General features: G+C 47.6%; 1 protein-coding gene and 1 long non-coding RNA gene across 13 annotated transcripts in view; both read left to right on the forward strand.

Annotated features, from left to right (window-relative positions):
• KIF1A (kinesin family member 1A) overlaps positions 1–18,727 on the forward strand; it is a 522,969-nt gene that overhangs the window by 54,875 nt on the left and 449,367 nt on the right. For all 12 annotated transcript variants that reach the window (XM_075068655.1, XM_075068656.1, XM_075068664.1 and 9 more), the window contains exons 3-7: positions 12,388–12,464; positions 14,927–15,106; positions 16,508–16,573; positions 17,502–17,680; positions 18,329–18,440. In XM_075068655.1, coding sequence (XP_074924756.1) covers positions 12,388–12,464; positions 14,927–15,106; positions 16,508–16,573; positions 17,502–17,680; positions 18,329–18,440 — 614 coding nt within the window. The remainder of the gene's footprint in view (positions 1–12,387; positions 12,465–14,926; positions 15,107–16,507; positions 16,574–17,501; positions 17,681–18,328; positions 18,441–18,727) is intronic.
• LOC142047240 (uncharacterized) lies at positions 2,182–3,321 on the forward strand. Its single transcript, XR_012656432.1, has 2 exons — positions 2,182–2,682; positions 2,964–3,321. It is a non-coding gene; the product is annotated as an uncharacterized LOC142047240 (long non-coding RNA).

Raw genomic sequence — 18,727 nt, forward strand, 5'->3', positions numbered from 1 at the left:
GCTTCCTTTTTACGACCTGTTGATATTCTCTGGTAGGCTAGGAATGAAGGGAAATTCTCTTGTGTTAGATTTAGGAGGGGAATCTGTGTACTCAGGGGGGGGGAAAGAAGGAGGAGAAGGTAGAATTGCCTCTCCGTTGTAATCAAGAGTTAAGTAGCAGTCATCTCTCAAATACCCAACGGAGGGGAAGCCTGGAGAAGTAAGAGAAGAACAAGGGGAGGGGGGTTATTCCCTTTGTGGTAAACTCAGGGCCTCTGAGTCTTGGGTCCCCAGGAAGGTGTTTGGAGACCAGAGAGGGAGCCAAGCCCTGGAAAAAAACCTTGGCTGGTGGCAGCGATATCAGATCTAAGCTGGTAATTAAGCTTAGAGGGTTCATGCTAGCTTCTCAGTATATGAACGCTAAGGTTCAAATCTGAGTAGGAAGCTACGACACGGCTCACTTCTTTGGATGCATAGAATGGAACAAACAGACAGGAGATATTTATACATACAGAGAACATTAAAAGGTGGAAGTATGCATACCAACAGGAAGAATCTAATCATTTGAGATGAGCTATCATCAGCAGGAGAAAAAAAACTTTTGAAGTGATAATTAAGATGACCCATAGAAGTTGTGAGGAGAACTTAACATAGGGAAATGATTCAATTAGTGTAATGACCCAACCATTCCCAGTCTCTGTTTAGGCCTGAGTAGCTCACCAAAGCTCATGCTGAAATAAATTTGTTAGTCTCTAAGGTGCCACAAGTACTCCTGTTCTTTTTACTGGTGCTAGTGGATCTGTGACTCCCACTGGTAAAGCTGATGAAGTTGGTAAGCCCAGGGTGAATCCTGGCTCAGGCAGCAAGGAGGTTAAAGGAGTCATATGAAACTCTGGCCTGGGGATTCAGTCCGTTGCTGCTTTAGGGACAGAATGGCTAGAGAGATGGCAGACTTCAGAGAAGGGTCATTCATAGACATGGGCAATAGGGACTTGATCCAAAGCCATTGGAGTCACTGGGAGCCTTTCCGTTGACTTAACTGAACTTTTTCCTCATCCCACTGGATATTGCAGTTCATAGTACATAGGTTTCACCGTTGAAACCTGGGCCAGTCTCCTCTGCTGGAGTCTTCAGAGTGTCCTTGTTGCTTGCAGCATTGGTGGGGGAAGGAGAAAAGGCCAAGCATGGGGCCACTGTTTACTTGAAGAACACAAGTCCAGGCATGTCTGGTGGGCATTGCTGAGTCCCAAGGTGAAGCAATATCCAGGTGTCTCCTGTGAGTGAGTCATTGAATTGTAATGCCTCTGCTGGACAATGGCTGGTGATGTCTGTTCACCACCCACCTGGGTGTTGGTTACCTCCAGGGTGGATAAAAATCAACGATTTAAAAAAAACAACAACAAAAAACAGATTTTTTTTTAAATTTAAATCAGAATTTTTGATAAAAATGCTTTTTGGGGAAAAAACCTATCTAAAGATACATTATAACTCAAAGATAATTTTTCATGGAATAGGAATTATAAATTCTAATTCTATAGTATGAGACAATATATTCATGTAACGTTTACGAAGAGTTTTGTAAATGAGTTCCAATAGTTCATGGATTAGGGACCCAATCTTATGTGGTTCCAGGGACTTCTGTATAGATTATTTAGGTTAATCTTTCTATCTACCCAATGGGATTCAGTGCTTAGTCTAAAACAGTGGTTCTTAACCTTTACTGCAGCCCGCACCCCTTTGGTTCTCAAAAATAGGTTCTCGCACCCCTTATCAAAAATCATTGAAGTAGATCAGTTCTTTAAACCTAGATATATCATAACTATAGAATGAAAGAGCTAAAATTATATATTTATTTTAATTTCACCATAAAATTTAACACAGAATCGTAAAAAAATGTGTAATGTTAATAAATACATAGGTTTGATTAAACAAAGTAGTTGTACTTATGTGCCTGTGCTTAATTTGTGTTTTTGACAATTTACACCTTCTAAAAAAATCTGGGATGTCTTGCACCCCTAGAATGGACAACTTGCACCCCAGGTTAAGAACCACCGATCTAGAAGATATCATCAGAGATGCTTAGTTTTGCAGTTCTCAGACTGTGGATTTGTGTATCCAGAGATAACATTTTTGCTTGTTAACAGCAAAAATGTTTTTAAATAAATAAATAATATGTAGAGTTGAGAAATAACAGACCTCAACCCTATTATCACTCTGCAAATTTGTGTACATGGAGACAATCCCTTACCTCTCTCTTAAAGTGCAAAGTTTCAAAAAGTTCAATGAATAGAAGATTGTTTGGGAGGAACAGATCTGGACAAGGAGAAGTCTGGAGATAAATGTGAGAAGGGACGGACAGGCAGTAGAAACAAAGTGAAACTGTTTGAGCAGCATATTCCAGAAGTCTTGAGGTCTTTCTGAGTGTAGCCTTCATTGATTTGATATCTACCATACCATTCTCTCACTAGAAGGGAAAACCTATAATGGCAGGAGGCCGTAAAAGAGACCCAGTTTGGGAATATTTTAATTAAGTTCCTCTTCCTGTGGGTAAGATAGGCATGCGTGCAAAATACAAACAGTGCAACAAAGAAATGCATAGCTTGGCTTCCCGAATGAAACAACATCACAAGAAGTGCTCCTTCTCAGGAGGAAGCTGCATTGAAGATGATGAAAGCAACATGTCTGAACATGCAGGATCTTCAGGTTGGTCAACTTTTTTATTTATACTTCTTTCTCAAGGACTACCTGTCTTCTTCCTTATGGACTATTCTTGAATTCTCATGTTTGAGAAAAAAATATAGTTGTTACTCTATGATACTATCATTTTAGATGCAGTTGTGATAAAAAATAAATAGCTGAAATAGGCAGATCTTCCTTTTACAATTTCACCTTTGAAGTAGTACTGTCAGTGAATGCAGTGAGTAATACTAAATGAGCAGTATGGTAATAATAATTAAATAACTACATTGACTTATTTTGTTTAGGAGAATCCATCCTCAACATACAGGATTCTGAAGATTATCCACCCTCAGGATCACCACCATTTTCTATAGTTTCAGAGTTATCTGCCAATGACAGTGTTTCAGTCACTTCATGTATGTCACACAGCCACAGTATATCACCTGTAGAAAAAAGAAAAAAAATCTCTATCATCCAGAAACAACCACAGATAAGTTTGTGATAAGAACCAGCAGATTACGAAAAGAGATAATTGATGAAAAACTTGCCCGGTTTGTTTATGCAACAAACTTTCCTTTCCGTATGATTGAGAACCTATGCTTCATTAACATGGTTCAGTCATTAAGACTAGGATACAGTCCACTCAACAAAGCAGATGTCACAGGCAAATTGCTGGATAAAGTGTATGAAAGAGAAATTGAGCAGTGTGCAAAAGGTCTAGAGGGTGAAATTGTTAACCCGAGCGTTGATGGGTAGAGCAGTGTCCGCAATGATCCTATTGTATGTGCTTGTGTGACAAAAGAAGAAGGGAATGTCTTTCTTACAGAAACAATTGATACATCAGGAAATGCACAGACAGCAGAATACTTACAAGAAGTAGCAGTAAAAGCTATCACAGACTGGGAAAAAAAATTAAAATTAAAATGTCTAATATGCAGGTTGGTCACAAATGTATCCAAGATGAGAAGAAGTTTAGAAGAGAATGAAGAGAGGGTCAAGCTAATAACATACGGTTGCAGTGCTGATTTGATGCACTTCCTCGCCAAAGAGTGCAGTATTCCAGAAATAAAGGCTAATGTTGTTGAAATTGCAAAATACTTCCGTAACAACCAGCTTCTCTGAAAAAAGTGTGAGAAACCAAGCTAACTCTCCCACAAGACGTGCAATGGAACTCAGTAGTGGACTGTTCTGAGCACTAAATCAAGAACTGGCCTAATCTGATGACAGTTTGTCAACAAAATCGTGAAAAAAATAGATGGCACTGTCACAGCTAAAGTTCTCAACATTGGTCTTAAGAGAAATGTTGAAAACATGCAGAGTACCCTGAAGCCTATTTCTGTAGCCTTGAACAAAATGCAGGGAAATAGCTGTTTTATTGCTGATGCTGTTGAAATTGGAAGGAATTGAATGAGATATCTTAAAAAGAGAAATATGCAATGATAGAGTTAAATTACAAGCCTTAAAAAATGAATGGGACAAGCACTATCTCCAGCTCGTTTTCTTGCAAATATTCTCAATGCGTGGTACCAGGGTCAAACATTAACTGCTGAAAAAGAGGAGTTGGCTATGACGTGGACATCCAGCAATCATCCCTCCATAATGCCAACTATAATATATTTCAGAGCTAAGGGTGAACCATTCAAGAAATAGATGTTTGCTGATGATATTTTAAAGAAAGTCACACCAGTGAACTGATGGAAGTCAGTTTAGCACTTGGATTCAGAGACTGTTGAAGTGATAATCTCACTTGCAACAGCAGTAGCTTCTTCTGCCAGTGTAGAAGGAATATTTTCTTCCTTTGGACTAATTCATCACAAATTGAGAAATCGTTTGGGACTTGAAAAAGCAAGAAAGCTTGTTTTTCTTTTCCAGATTATGAGCAAACAGGAAAATGAAGGTGAAGACGACTGAGTTAGCTACAGAAGCTAATATTTTAAGTTTCTCATGTTGAGGTGGCTGACATAATTGGTTTAATTTTTGTGGGTTTTTTAAAATTTCATTTAACTATTTTAGTTAAAAACAATTTAAATAAAAACAAACCTGATTTTAAAAAAAACTTGAATGTTTAAATTCAAAAATTCATATGCTTGTTTTGTTAAAATATTATGTTTGCTGTTGAAGAAAAAAAATCCAGAACAAATAAGGTTGATTTTAGTTAAATAAAACAATTTAAATGTCTGTCTGGTGATGATCCTCTCCCAGTACAGCATGGCAAGAAAAACCTCCAAATATTGATTAACCTGTTGAATTGGAAATATTTATGAAGTCATTGGGAGGTGGATTGGAATATCAAGCGGAGTGCCCCACGGGTCTGTCCTGGGGCTGGTTTTGTTCAACATCTTGAACAATGATCTGGATGATAGAATGGATTGCACCCTCAGCAAGTTTGCAGATGACGCTAAGCTGCGGGGAGAGGTAGGTATGCTGGAGGGTAGGGATAGGGTCCAGTGTGAACTAAACAAATTGGAGGATTGGTCTAAAGAAATCTGATGAGGTTGACCAAGGACAAGTGCAGAGTCCTGCACTTAGGATGGAAGAATCCCAGGCACTGCTACAGGCTGGGGACGGACTAGCTAAGTGGCAGTTGTGCAGAAAAGGACCTGGGGATTACAGTGGACGAGAAACTGGATATGAGTCAACAGTATGCCCTTGTTGCCAAGAAGGCTAACAGCTTGTTGGGCTGCATTAGTAGGAACGTTGCCAGCAGATCGAGGGAAGTGATTATTTCCCTCTTCTGGGCACTGGTGAGGCCACATCTGGAGTCCAGTTTTGCATCCAGTTTTGGGCCCCTCACTACAGAAAGGATGTGGACAAATTGGCGAGAGTCCAGCAGAGGGCAACGAAAATGATTAGGGAGCTGGGGCACATGACTTATGAGGAGCGGCTGAGGGAACTGGGCTTATTTAATCTGCAGAAGAGAAGAGTGAAGGGGGATTTGATAGCAGCCTTCAATTATCTGAAGGGGTGGGTTCCAAAGAGGATGGAGCTAGGCTTTTCCTGGTGGTGGCAGGTAATAGAACAAGAAGCAATGGTCTCAAATTGCAGTGGGTTAGGTCTAGGTTGGATATTAGGAAAAACTATTTCATTAGGAGGGTTGTGAAGCACTGGAATGGGTTAATATAGAAAGTGGTGGAATCTCCATCTTTAGAGGGTTTTAGGGTCCAGCTTGACAAAGCCCTGGCTGGGATGATTTAGTTGGTGTTGGTCCTGCTTTGAGCAGGAGGTTGGACCAGATGGCCTCCTGAGGTCTCTTCCAGCCCTAATTTTCTGTGATTCTAACACCTGGATAAGTAATAGTAGGCACTGCCAGCTTGTAGACATCAGGCTTGATTTACAAAGGAGCCTAAGCTAGTTAGGTGTGCAGATCCATGAGAATTGGCCACCTAACTCTCTGTGGAAATCTTCTTTGAAAATCCCAGACTAAAGTCTGATCCTGGAAGCACTCAACATGCAGAACCCCTGCTTGGTGTCAGATACACATCCCAGAACAGGGCTTGAAATGACACTTGCCTTGGTTAACGTGTGAAGTCAGTGGGAGTCCTGGCACTGAGTGCTTCTCCAGATCAGACCAATTGTGTGCTATGTGATTTCACTCCTACAGACCAGGCCTGAGGTGAGGCACAAGATCCAGGGTGTGCTGCTAGCTGCCTGGCTTCCGTGTGCAGGGGACATGGCCATCCAAACTGAAGAGCTTGTGTTCTAAATGCAGGGCACTTTGGAATGATCTCTGTGATTATTGGAGCCCAAGGGGGATGGCGAGTGGGTGAAGGACAGATACACTGTTGGCTTTAGCCAGTGGGTTTTCAGTGTGGTGTCACCATTGAACTGGTTTGCCATGGGCCAGGTTGTTGCTGAAGCTCAAAAACTGGGTGCCCTGCCTGGTTCAGCCTCTCTTGGTAGCCCCTAGGGGAGACTGAGAGACAGCGTGGACTAAACTGCCAGCAGGGCATCCCCTCTGGATCAGACACCAACAGCACCACTGCCCAGGGCTCTGGCTGAAGCCGAAGCTGGGCTGACTGAGGGAGGAGCAATTTTAAGACCCCCCGGCATAACCACTAAGTCATTCTGTGGCTTGGGTATCCACCTGGATTCCTCTTTGCTTCTGGGTACCCTAACAGCCCCAGTGGCAAAATCCAGCCTACCCTAGCTGCAGCTGGCAGGAAGACTTCTGCTTCCTCCTCCTGCCAGATGCAGAACTGGCCTTGGTGATCCATGCAGTCACCCCCTCTGAGCCTGGTCTGAGCCTGGCGACTGGGGTCCTCCATACCTAGGTGTGCAACCGCTGACCTCAGAATAACTGCAGCTGGTTGACAACACAGCTGAGTGTGTGGTCAGTGATGCAGGCTTTGTTCCTGGGCTCTACCACACTCTCTCTTGAGAGCCCTCCATGGCCCTGGGCTAAGTGGCTCAAGGGATTAACCCACTCTGTGTAATGATGACTCTTCATGACAGCCTCGCTCTGCCCAGCCAATAGGCCTGCCAGCCTTCAGAGGGAAACCCCATGTGCACACACAGCAGGCCTTGCTCGGGGGCAGGCCAGGAATCTCCATGTGGCTACGAAGCTCGCTTCCCAAAGATATCAGGGTGGCCACAGACCACACTGACTTTGGAGCGATCTGTAACACGCACTTTTTCAACCAGCATTCCCATCTTTCTACCCCTTTGGGGGGTGGCAGATTTTTGCTTAAAATTTTTTTTTATATAAATACCCTTGCTTATTGCAGGCAAAACAGAGGAAGTACCACCATATTTTTGGTGTTTGTTCTATAAGCAGGCCAGGTTTTAATGGCTTCTATCTTTATTAGTTAGGTAATTTGCATGAACACAAATGCTTTCTGGCTTGCTTTTGGATTCAAAGCCATTAGCAGCTCAGAGACTCTGTCTTAAAAGGGACACAATCAACTTTCACCAGAGTTCTGATTACTTTTAACTTTCGCTTTTAAACCACACGGTGATTTTAAAAACTAAAACACAACCTTTTGCGGCTTCCCTTTGGAGCCCTTATAGGGTTTTAATTAAGTGTAATGGTAAGTTTGCATTTTTTTTTAATAATATACACTGCATGTATACTGGGGAGAATGCACATTCCTTTTTCATTGCTTTATTTTTACATAGCTGTATATAGATCACATCCCCTTTATACATTTTGGGCAGTTAAATTCCAATAGAACCCCCTTATGTTCTTTTAGCAAATCTGAGTAATAAATTGTCCATAGTCAAATGATTTCCATTAGAGAGCTTTTTTGCCTGGATTATTTACAGACATTCCTTTGGAAAAGGGCCCATTTTCCTTCAGAATAGCTGTAAAGAAACCAAGAATTCTCTTTTTTTTCTAACACTTTTACAGCATTTAACTGCTTCATTCCCTCCAACCTCTGCAGAGTTAACTTTTCACTCTCTTTCCTTAAATCACTTGCTTATCTTCCAAAATGACACCTTAATCAATTTAGATTTTACCATTCCAAGTACTATTTCAGGGATTTAAATTCCCCATATCTGCACTTACTCCTTTCCTTACTCCTGCCACTATGCCCTCAAGGCTTCCAACCTGTTTTCCAGTTTCTTTATTTGTTGTCCTTCTGCTTATCTGGGCCCAAACCTGTTTTTCTCATTGAACCGTCCCTTTCCATGGGCACAGGCTTGTTCCACTACCAATTTAGCAAGGAAGGTGGGCTCCTTAACTAGCCCCCCTCCCTCCTGGTCCCTTTCCTCTTCATAATCACCCCATGGGGTGCTGTCCTCAAAGTTGGGAGTGCCGTACATATGACCTTCTCCTTCACCCACTGGTGCAACAAGGTTCCACCCAAAATTGAGGATCCTCACAAGGGTCACCTGAATCATTCCCTGTGAGGCTTGCCACCTGGACCAAACGCACGGCCAATGGACATTTTAATTGTTCAATTTCCTTTTCATGGCAAGTACACTGCCTTTGCGGCGTATGCTGAGCACAAACTGGTACTTGCTTAGCCAGTGCTTCCAAACGGGTGCTGGAAGTCCTGTCTCAAGGCTTGCAATTTGTCCTGGGCATAGACTTGGGTTGCAGCCTGGTTAGTAATCTGTGCTTTCAGTTGCTCAGTTTCCACCAGCTGTCGGGTACACACCTTTTCCCCAACTCCTCTTTCTGTCCCGACAACATTTGATACCACATGGCTGCTGGAGTTCATATTACTCCCACAGAGGCCCCTAGGTTTTTACCCTTTTGCTTTTTTTACACAGAATCCCAGGGATTGTATCCCACCTTTGTGAGAGCCTTCTCCAGTCGTGAGAGGTCTTCACTCCCCTTTGAAAGAGGCAGCAGGGTTCTGTCCCTCTTTGTTGCCTTCCCCCATGGCTCAGGCATCAGGTCCACCTGCCTCCTGTGACACCAGCGGGCTGGGTGGCCAGACTATCGTGTCCGCGCTCCATAATGCCTGTGTGTCCAGCCTTGAACCCATCGTTGATGCCATTGCCCATGACTGCGCGACTCCTGAATCCGCAGCTGTACCCTTCTGTTTCCTGAACATGTTATCACAATCTGGGGCTTATCCGGGACTTATAATGTTCACGCCCCCTGGGCCAGAGGGAGAAACGCTAAGCCTCCCTCTGTATTACTCGGTCCAGTACCACCAAGAGTCCATACACCAAAAACCCTTTCCAGGCAGAGTGAGACACCCTATGTTCTCCTCTTCAACTCACCATGCTATGGCTTAGGGTGTATGCACCGAGGATTATATGCATGGAGCGAGACTCATTGAGTCCTCCTCCCATTATCCGGGACTTCTACAACTCGGAGATATACCCACCTGCACCCTACCCCTGCCAACTGGGATGGAGAGAGGAATGCCAAACCTCTCTCCAGTTCTCAGACCTACTAAGGCTGAGAGTGGGGAAACCTTTAATCATAAAATCCTCAACATGTAATACTAACAAGTGCCGGACAGAGCAAACATGAAATACCAAGGGCAAAGCAGTTGGTGCGCTCCGCAGGGCCTCCCGCTCTACAAATCTCCACCAAAACTGTGACAGATTTATGTTACCAATCTGCTCGAGGTGTAAGGTGATCAGGCTGAGGCCGCAGGATCTTTGGGGGAGATGACGGAATACACCAAGTGTCTTAAGTTTTAAAGCTTTATCAATAAAATAATAAAATAACAGTGGTGAGTGTTGGGACTGTTACCACTCACTCAAAGGAAGCAAGAAAGCGTTAGTACCCCAGCCCTAACCCATTTCATACTCACACACGCACGACAAGAGGCTGGCCAAGCCTGGGTGTACGTAAGAAGAATAGGGAGAGGGGTGGATGGGAGTTCTTGTCCCGTGCACGGGTTGTCCAGGGTCCACTGTGATCTATGACTTGCTTTGGCTCTTGGGAGAGTTTTTACGTCCTGGGTTATTTGGGGGTGTTTTTGTTTAGGGCCCTCTGTTCGTGGTGCTCTTTGTACCGGTCCATACTGGCTCGCTGTGGTCTCCTCGGCTTTCCCAAAACACAGCAGCTTCAGAGACTTTGTTTTTCCCCCGGTTGGCCTTCGCCATCTCATTCGCTCTTACTGTTCTCACTGCAATCTCTGCAGCCATGCCCAACTTAGTTCTCCTCTTCTCACGGCTGGGCAGCTGCAGATTTCTCATCAAGTCCATGACCTTGGACCGAGGTCAGCGTCTTATCTTCAGACGGAGCTAGCTGAAGTGTCTAGTTAACCCGTTCTCTGGTCTCTTCCTCCCTCCCCCTTTGGCCTTTTGCAATCTGTAAAGGAATCTTCCATTTTACACTCACACACCTTTGACTCTCCCCCGAAATGCCTTGCAATGCTTGCAACCGTGTTAGCAACATACAATGCTAATTTGCCTCCCCATGGGACCCCCTGAGGGAGGGAGTCCTTGGGCCCGTGACACCCCTATGGTTGCTGGGGCTGGGACGCCCTGCTAGGCCTGCTGGTTGCATCGAAGTGATGTGCCAGAGTGATCATAGCACCGGCGACACACACAATGGGTAAGGCAGGTTACTGGGTTGTAGGAAGCCAGAACCTGGCAGAATGGCTGAGAAGGCAATGAGTCATGGCTGCTGCATGGTGTGTAGGGAAGGGTGGCTGGCTTACATAGAGGGTAGTATGTGATTTACTGTCCCCGGCAGATGGTTGACTCAGCAGAGCTGGCTCTATGGCTGTCCCTGGTAACAGATGCATTCCTCGACCCTGCCTTTTGTATCTGTTAATGATGTTTGACAGCTTGGGGGTCACAGCAGCTGATGGCAAAGGGTTAAAGGTGGGCTCCTATCCTCTGACTCTAGGCTCTGAGGAGCCCAGATCACACCCGTGTCCTTTAGACTTCTCTGTGCTGCTGGGACCATAGTGCTCTGCCCACCCACCCAGAAGTGCCGGGGTTGTTTTCTTGCTCCATTGGCTGGCAGGGGCATGGGGCAGGGAGGAGGGAGTGCTCTGCAGCAGCATGCCCAGCACCAGTGGTGCAGCTGATGTTTGCATTGCTCTGCAGCCCCAGCTCCGGCCGGCTCACAAGCAGTGGTTATGGACTCTGGAGGCAGTTCTAGTCAGCCAGGTGGCTGCTGTGATCTGCAGGCCTTTGTGCAGTATGAGATGAATGAGGGGTTCTGGGCATATTTGGAGGGCCCCAGGCTACATGGGCTTTTCATGGCATTTCTCAGCTGCATGTTGGAGATTCACAGCAGGAGGCAGTGTTTGGATTTCCATGCATCTGCAGCCCGGTATATGCCAGCACTTCCCCGTCCAACTGGCAGGGGTGTGGACAACTTGCACAGGAATTGCATCAGACTGCTTACGGAGGTCTGGCTCTAGCCAGTCCCCACCCCCTCCCATCAGCCACAGCTTCAGGGAACTATCCCATACCTGCTGGAGCTGCAGATACCACCATTACCTAAGTGACGCCATTACCAATTAATAAACCTTGTCCTGAGCAGGACTCCTGGTTGAAATGATGCCCCATTATTTGATTATATACGATTACCCCATTATTTCTGTACTATCAGAATAAATCCCTGCTCCCCCCCTCCCAGTCCTATTGCACTTGAAACAAACTAGCCCGCCAAGAACACCCAGGCTTTTTCTCCTTGCGACTAAGCAGCCTCCCCGCCTCCCTGCTGAGTGCTTACCTCGGCAAAGAGGTAAGCCTGAAGATAGTCTAGTCAGATGAAGACTGGACTATTTGCCTGCCTTTCCCCTGCATCTCACTCCTTGCTAGTAGGGACCATCTGTAGGGGAAAAGGTGGTCCAGTTTCCATGCCTGTTCAGTCCCTGGCCTCTCTGCTAAGAGTGCCAAAAAGGGATTTGGTGGTGGTTTTGTCATGTGGACACTGAGAACTGCACTGAGACCATCAATGTGTGGGCGAGGGATAGCTTAGTGGTTTGAGCATTGGCCTGCTAAACCCAGGGTTGTGAGTTCAATCCTTGAGGGGGTGATTTGGGGCAAAAATCTGTCTGGGGATTTGTCCTGTTTTGAGCAGGGGGTTGGACTAGATGGCCTCTTGAGGACCCTTCCAACCCTGATATTCTATGATTCTACCTCCTTTAACGACACCCAGCCATCAGATGGCAGTAGCAGCCTTCCAGTGCTGGTTTAAGCCAGTGATTTAGAGGCAAGCAAGCTCCATCTCCATGACCTGCTGTGCTGTCATGGTGTCTGTTATGGCAGGTGTCTCCAGAAAGGTTTGATTGCTAATGAGGGTGGCCAAATGCTGACAGCTCATCTACAGTGTGTTTGTATCTATCTGTTTCTTTCTAGCCATCGTTAACCCAAAGCAGCCCAAAGAGACGCCCAAAAGCTTCAGCTTTGACTTTTCCTATTGGTCTCACACTACGGTAAGTGGAAACCTGCTGTTCCAGGTGGATTTTCCTGCCCTGAGGCCCTTTTGCAATGGGAAGTTTGTTAAGAAGCTGGGGTTAGATGGGATGGAGTGATCCAAAGGTTTTGATATAAGGACTAGACAGGTTGCCAGCTGTGAAAGAGGGGGCAGTCTTCTTGACCATTGTACTTTAGGATTCACCTCCTTAGAGATGACTTAGCTGATCTGGTCCCAAATCAACCACTGAGTGGTGCACCAGAGCTGGTCACCCTTCCCACTTCCAGCCACTGTGAAAGAACCCAAGTCGTGGGTTTGCAAACAGGTCCGAGAGCGGCGACACAAGCCCTTTCATTATGGCTAGATGGGAGCAGGTTCCCAGAACTATAGGTAGCAGCAGCATCCTGATATTGTTTTCTGTTGTGACTCAGGTCACAGGGTAGAAAAGGTCAAGAACTGCTGATCGAAGCTAAAAAACAATCTGTGGTAATCCCATGACAGTGTAGCCCAGCCGCACAGCTGGGGCCAAGGGAATGCAGGGAAAAGTCCTGTGCCATGAATGCATTCACTAAATAATTGTTCTTCGGCTGTGTTTGTGCCCTTTGTGCACTTGCTTTCCACAGTCATTTTAGCCAAAGAGTTCACTGGCTGGGGTATTCAGTGAAACATGAATAGTGGCTGGAAGCTCATTTTTTACTGGCTGTCTATGAGCATTGCTTCCAGGAAACTGGCATCTATTCATTCTATTCCTCCACTCAGAAAGCAGAAACACGGGGACCAATCACAGCATGAAGTAGGAATATAGGTGACCAATCACAGCTTGAATTTTCATTACTTGCTACAAAATGCTCCCAAACAAGCTACAGGTTGAAAGTAATTCATGTGAAGTGTTTCAGTAATTTCACATTACAGACCAGCCTGAGACACAGTAACAGTCTGCTCCCAGACCATTCACACACAACTAGCCATGAAATCTGACTAGCTGTTGTGAATTCTTTGCCCAGCTGTGTTCCTGGCTCCTTACTTGGTCCCCTGTGCTCAGTGGGCACTAAAGAGCCTCAAATGTGTTAGCTACAAGGCTGGAAGGAGTGGTCTTGGGTTGTACTGGAGGTAGAAACCACATAGCATTTCTGAGAAAGCATTTTACCAGGACACATCAGCAGGAGCCAAGTTCCTTATTTAACAATCTATTTCAGTTTCAGTCATCTAACTCAGAAAAGGCATAGGTACCAGTGCAATCCAACCCAACACAGCTAGGCTGCAGCAAGCCAACAGCTTCCCTCAGCAGTGCAATTTCCATCTCTCCCTCCAGCCCTAAACCCCCAAATACAAATCTTACCCCTTCCTAAATGCCTGCCTGTCACAGAGCGCATCACTCACCGCCAGACTGGCGCCTCCCCCTGGTCACTCTAGGGATTAGCTGAAGGCCAACACTCTTGTCTGCCTTCTGCACCCTGTCACTCCTTCTCCACAGTCCACCTGCAACTCCTTTTCCTCTGCTATCACTGCATTTCCTTGGGCCACTTCTCCATGGCCATGGACCTTCCTAGCCTCAGCAGCCTGTCCAGAGTTCCTTCTCTTCTCCCTGGGTTCCTACCTGCACTGCTCTGTCCATGATGCTGTCTGGTTGCAGCCTACTCCAGATACAGTCCTCCCTCCTCAAGTTCCAGGCAGCTACTGAGCCCTGCTCCGCCCTGAGGCTCTTTGCTGGGACCTGATTGGCTGTTCCTCACAGCCCCTTTCCCGTTGGCTGCTTTTCACACAGCCTCCCTAGGGGTCTATTAACCTCTTACTGGCCAGTGTGGGGTGGATGCCCCCTCACACTGCCCAAAAGGATGGGGCTTTGCACTGTGCCTAGGCTCTGAGAGCCAGAGAGGTCTGAATGGCAAAGTCCAGGGATTCTTGTGGAGAATGCCCTGCTGGCAGCTCTCTCTCTGATGTAGCCCAGAGCTGGGCAGCTTTTTAGATCCTCAGACAGGTGTGTCACAATTATAGTGAGGCGGAGTCTTGTCCAACAATTCCCCAAGTGCATCAGAGCAGCCCTCGTCCCCATTCACATTATCTGTACCTTGATCAGGAAGCCAAGAGCTCTCAGTGTCAGCATTGGAGTGCCACAAGGGACTGGTGCTGAGAGGTTTTCCTTGGTGGCCCTACACCATGGAAGTAAAGGATCTCCTCCCCAGTTGGTGAACCATTGCCAGGGATGCCCCAGTGTGCGTCTGGTCTTGATACACGAGTGACTCAGCAACAGTAGTGTGAGAAAATAATGCAGGCTCTGATACTCCTCTGAGTTGAACTAGGGTGGAATAGGAGTAACTTTGCTCCATTGAGATGAATGGAATTGCACCCAGATAAACCAGTGCAAATGAGAGAAGAATGAGGGCCAGATGTTTCCCATTTTTCTTGTTTTCTCTCCTTCCACTTTCTCTTTCACACCTTCCCTCCTTTCTGACCTCAGTCTCTGGTTTCTCCTCCCTGCAGCCTGAAGACATAAATTATGCATCTCAGAAGCAGGTGTACCAGGACATCGGAGAGGAAATGTTGCAGCATGCCTTCGAGGGCTATAACGTCTGTATCTTTGCCTATGGGCAGACAGGGGCTGGCAAATCCTACACCATGATGGGGAGACAGGAGAAGGATCAGCAAGGCATCATCCCACAGGTAACAGAGACTATCACCACCTGGGGGAGAGCACGCTGCTGGTGTGAACAAAGAATACTCATAGCCGGGTTGTGGGGGGGGGCGGGGGGGAGAAGCGCGTGAAGGAGAAGGAGGCTGCTGGGGACTGGAGGGTAGGGCAGATGAATAGTTCCCATGTGGGTGAAAGGCTGTCACCCCCTGCATGTGGGGCATTGATAGTTGCTGCGTGCCAGTGAGGAGACAGGGAGCAGTTATCTGCTGGGGGAGATCAGGGTGATGGCAGCAAGGACTAAGTAGTCAACAGGGCTGTGGCACCAGCGAGCACAGGAGCTACCAACCAAATGGGAAATTGACACAGAACTGGCTGCCTTAACTTGACAAAGGGCAGGGCTGGGAGGAAGAATGGCTACTGGTCTCCTGGATTCTCTCTCAATCAGGGCTGCTGGAAAGTTACAGTTGGGAGGGGATGTGAAGCGAGGAGCCCAGGATGGGAAGCAATGCAGAGGGTACGAGCTGCTTGGAGGCCACAAAGCATCTGAGGAGTCGCCTGAAAAGGGTCAGGGCAGAGCAAGGGAGATCCCAGACCTGCCATGAACAGAAAGGGGGCAGTAAAAGCATCAGTCAGGGCCGGCTTTAGGCCAATCCTACCGATTCCCCGGAATCAGGCCCCACACCTAAGAAGGCCCCGCCCCTTAGGCGCCTTTTTAATTTTTTGTACATACCTGGCGGTGGTCTGGGTCTTCGGTGGCACTTCGGCGGCGGGGGGTCCTTCACTCGCTCTGGGTCTTCGGGGGCATTTCGGCAGCAGGGGGTCCAGAGCGAGTGAAGGACCCCTCACCGCCGAAGTGCTGCTGAACACCCGTGCCACCACCAGGTATTCGAATCGGGCCTTGCAGTTCCTAAAGCCAGCCCTGGCATTATCCACAGAACCTAGAGGTGAGGTAGGAGGAGGCTCTAAGCAGAGATGCCTGAGTGGCTGGGAAACCTTTGGGCTGAATGACTAAGTCATACTGTGTCCTCATATACATCTCTCCAGTCCTGCAAGAGCCAGTGACTGTTAGCGAGTGCAGGCTTTGGCCGGGCTAATCCCTGCTCTGACTCCACGCAAGGTGGGAGATCTACCAGGCATTAACCTGGCCACAAAGGTCTGATTCATCCCTGAGCTGAAGCAGTTGAAATCCACAGTCCTGGCAGTGCCTTTGACTGTGCCACTTACTCTACCTGTCGCTCAAAGTCACTCAGAACAGGGTGTGCGTGAGCACAGAGAACAGGCTCCCCTTCTACCTGCCTGCCTTTCTGCGGCTCCCATTTCTGGGGTACAAGGAAGAATCCTTGTTTCCCTGGCGCCATCCCCCCAGTGACTTTGGCTGCATTATGGGAGATGTGAGCAGCCATGTCTCCTTCTCTTCTTGTCTGCTGCAGCTGTGCGAGGACCTCTTCTCCCGAATCAACGACGCCACGAATGACAACATGTCCTATTCTGTAGAGGTACGGGGCCCTTCCCGCTGACAGCGGGGCTGTTGTGCTGGGGAGAGCATCTATTGAGGAGACAGGGACGATATGTTAAGGTGGGCCGTTGCTAGCACCACTGCATGGGCCTGTCCTGCTCCTTCCCTGAGTCAGTTACCTTGCGTATCAACCAAAGAGTAGCTCCCATGGAATACTACCTGCAGCTCCAGGCTCAGGCCCTTGAGGAAGCCTGCCTTCCTTGCTCTGTCCCTCCCACGCCCTAGTACCCTTGCACAGAGACCTGCTCCCATCTGGGTTCAGGGAGGGGTGTAATGAGCTACAGCTGTTCTCATGGGTCAGCAGTCATTGGCCTGCTGCCCTCGGGTTCCAGCACCTGCCATCAGGATGGGACAGTGGGAGAGTTCTGCTGTGATCTGGTTCCAGGCCCATGCCTGGATCTGACATCGCTGTCGAGATACATACCCTCACCCAGGCCTGGCTTGCCTTCCCTCGCATCCCTTTAACTACATGGGGTTGAAGTCAACATTAGCTTGGTGACACTTTGACTGATTTAAAAGTGCCTTATATCAGTTCAGCTTAATTCAGTAACAAACCTATTTAGAATCCAGTTTAGCTAACTAAGCAACTCTGGTATGTAGACAAAGTCACTCGCTCTTCCATAGCCCCTTGTCCAGACTGGCAGATGAGGTGTGCAGGGCCTCAGCAGGGCCAGTGGAAAGCTGGCTGCATGCTGGGCAGGGTTTGCCAATGGCCCTTATGCCAGACTCTGCCCTCATTCGCGCTAACACAGCCATTGAAATCAATGGATCACTGCCTGGGAGGGGGCAGCTCCTAGAGCAAGCCACTGGGTGTGTCAGGATGGGTGACAACTGGATATGTGTCCTGTGTGATGTGGGAGTCCCTCCCCCCATTGTCAAACAAGGACCTTGTGCACTCTGTCCCCTAGGTGAGCTACATGGAGATATATTGTGAGCGTGTGCGGGACCTGCTGAATCCCAAGAATAAGGGGAACCTGAGGGTGAGGGAGCACCCCCTCCTGGGTCCCTATGTAGAGGACCTCTCCAAGCTGGCCGTCACTTCCTACAATGACATCCAGGACCTGATGGACTCTGGGAATAAAGCCAGGTGAGAGGGGGGCACAGTCTTGGTTGCCTTTTCTTCCCTTCCCATCCTAGTGCTGTCAGGAGAATCCCCTGCTTTACATCACTCAGCGCGTGCCCCACATCTTAGGCCCCTGTCTTCTGGCTGGGAGGGCCTCAGAAATCACTCGGCTTCTTTCCTGAGATGGCTCGGTGGGCTGCTGGTGACAGCCCTGTTGTGCTCAATGAGCACAAAGCAGACAGGATCAGAGAGAGCAGCCACACTGCAGCACCCACTCACCAACCCAGGTGTGTTTTCCTCTTGTCTCCTGAGTGATGTCCACTAGCCTCATATTGCCCTGTGATGGAGCCAATCCTGAGTCTTGTCCCCAGGGAGCTGTGGAGGTGGGACAGGGTGTGTGGGACCTGGCGCAGAGCCCACTGAATTCAATGGGGAGACCCTCATTGACTGCAGTGGGTTTTGTATGAGCTCCTTAGAGGCGGAAGTGTTCAAACCAGAGCTGGGCATTAAGAAGTGGTCCAGCGTGAGCTCCACTGGCTTAGCTCTTCTCAGTCCTGCCTTGCAGAGTCACTGAGCTCTGCCTGACGTCACCAGCTCTGCACTCTGAGCAAGTGCTGCTAGTGGCTGCCAAGCTGCAGGATTCCATGCCTCCCTGCCCTCTTCCCTCCACAGGACGGTCGCTGCCACAAACATGAATGAAACCAGCAGCCGATCGCACGCTGTCTTCAACATCATCTTCACCCAGAAACGGCATGATGCAGAAACCGACATCACCACCGAGAAGGTGAGCACAAAGGGGGTGTTTCTTTAGTAGGGCTGGGCAGCACTTTCCCAGTTCCTGTGCTCTGGCTGGTGGAGAGAGGGTGTGACTCATAGACTTTAAGGTCAGAAGGAATCATTAGGATCATCTAGTCTGACCTCCTGCACAATGCAGGCCACAGAATCTCACCCACCCACTCCTGTAACAAATCCCTAACCTATGTCTGAGTTATTGAAGTCCTCAAATTATGGTTTGAAGACCTCAAGCTGCAGAGAATCCTCCAGCAAGTGATCCGTGCCCCATGCTGCAGA

Source organism: Chelonoidis abingdonii, chromosome 8 (assembly GCF_003597395.2).
Source record: "Chelonoidis abingdonii isolate Lonesome George chromosome 8, CheloAbing_2.0, whole genome shotgun sequence".
NCBI lineage: Eukaryota > Metazoa > Chordata > Testudines > Testudinidae > Chelonoidis > Chelonoidis abingdonii.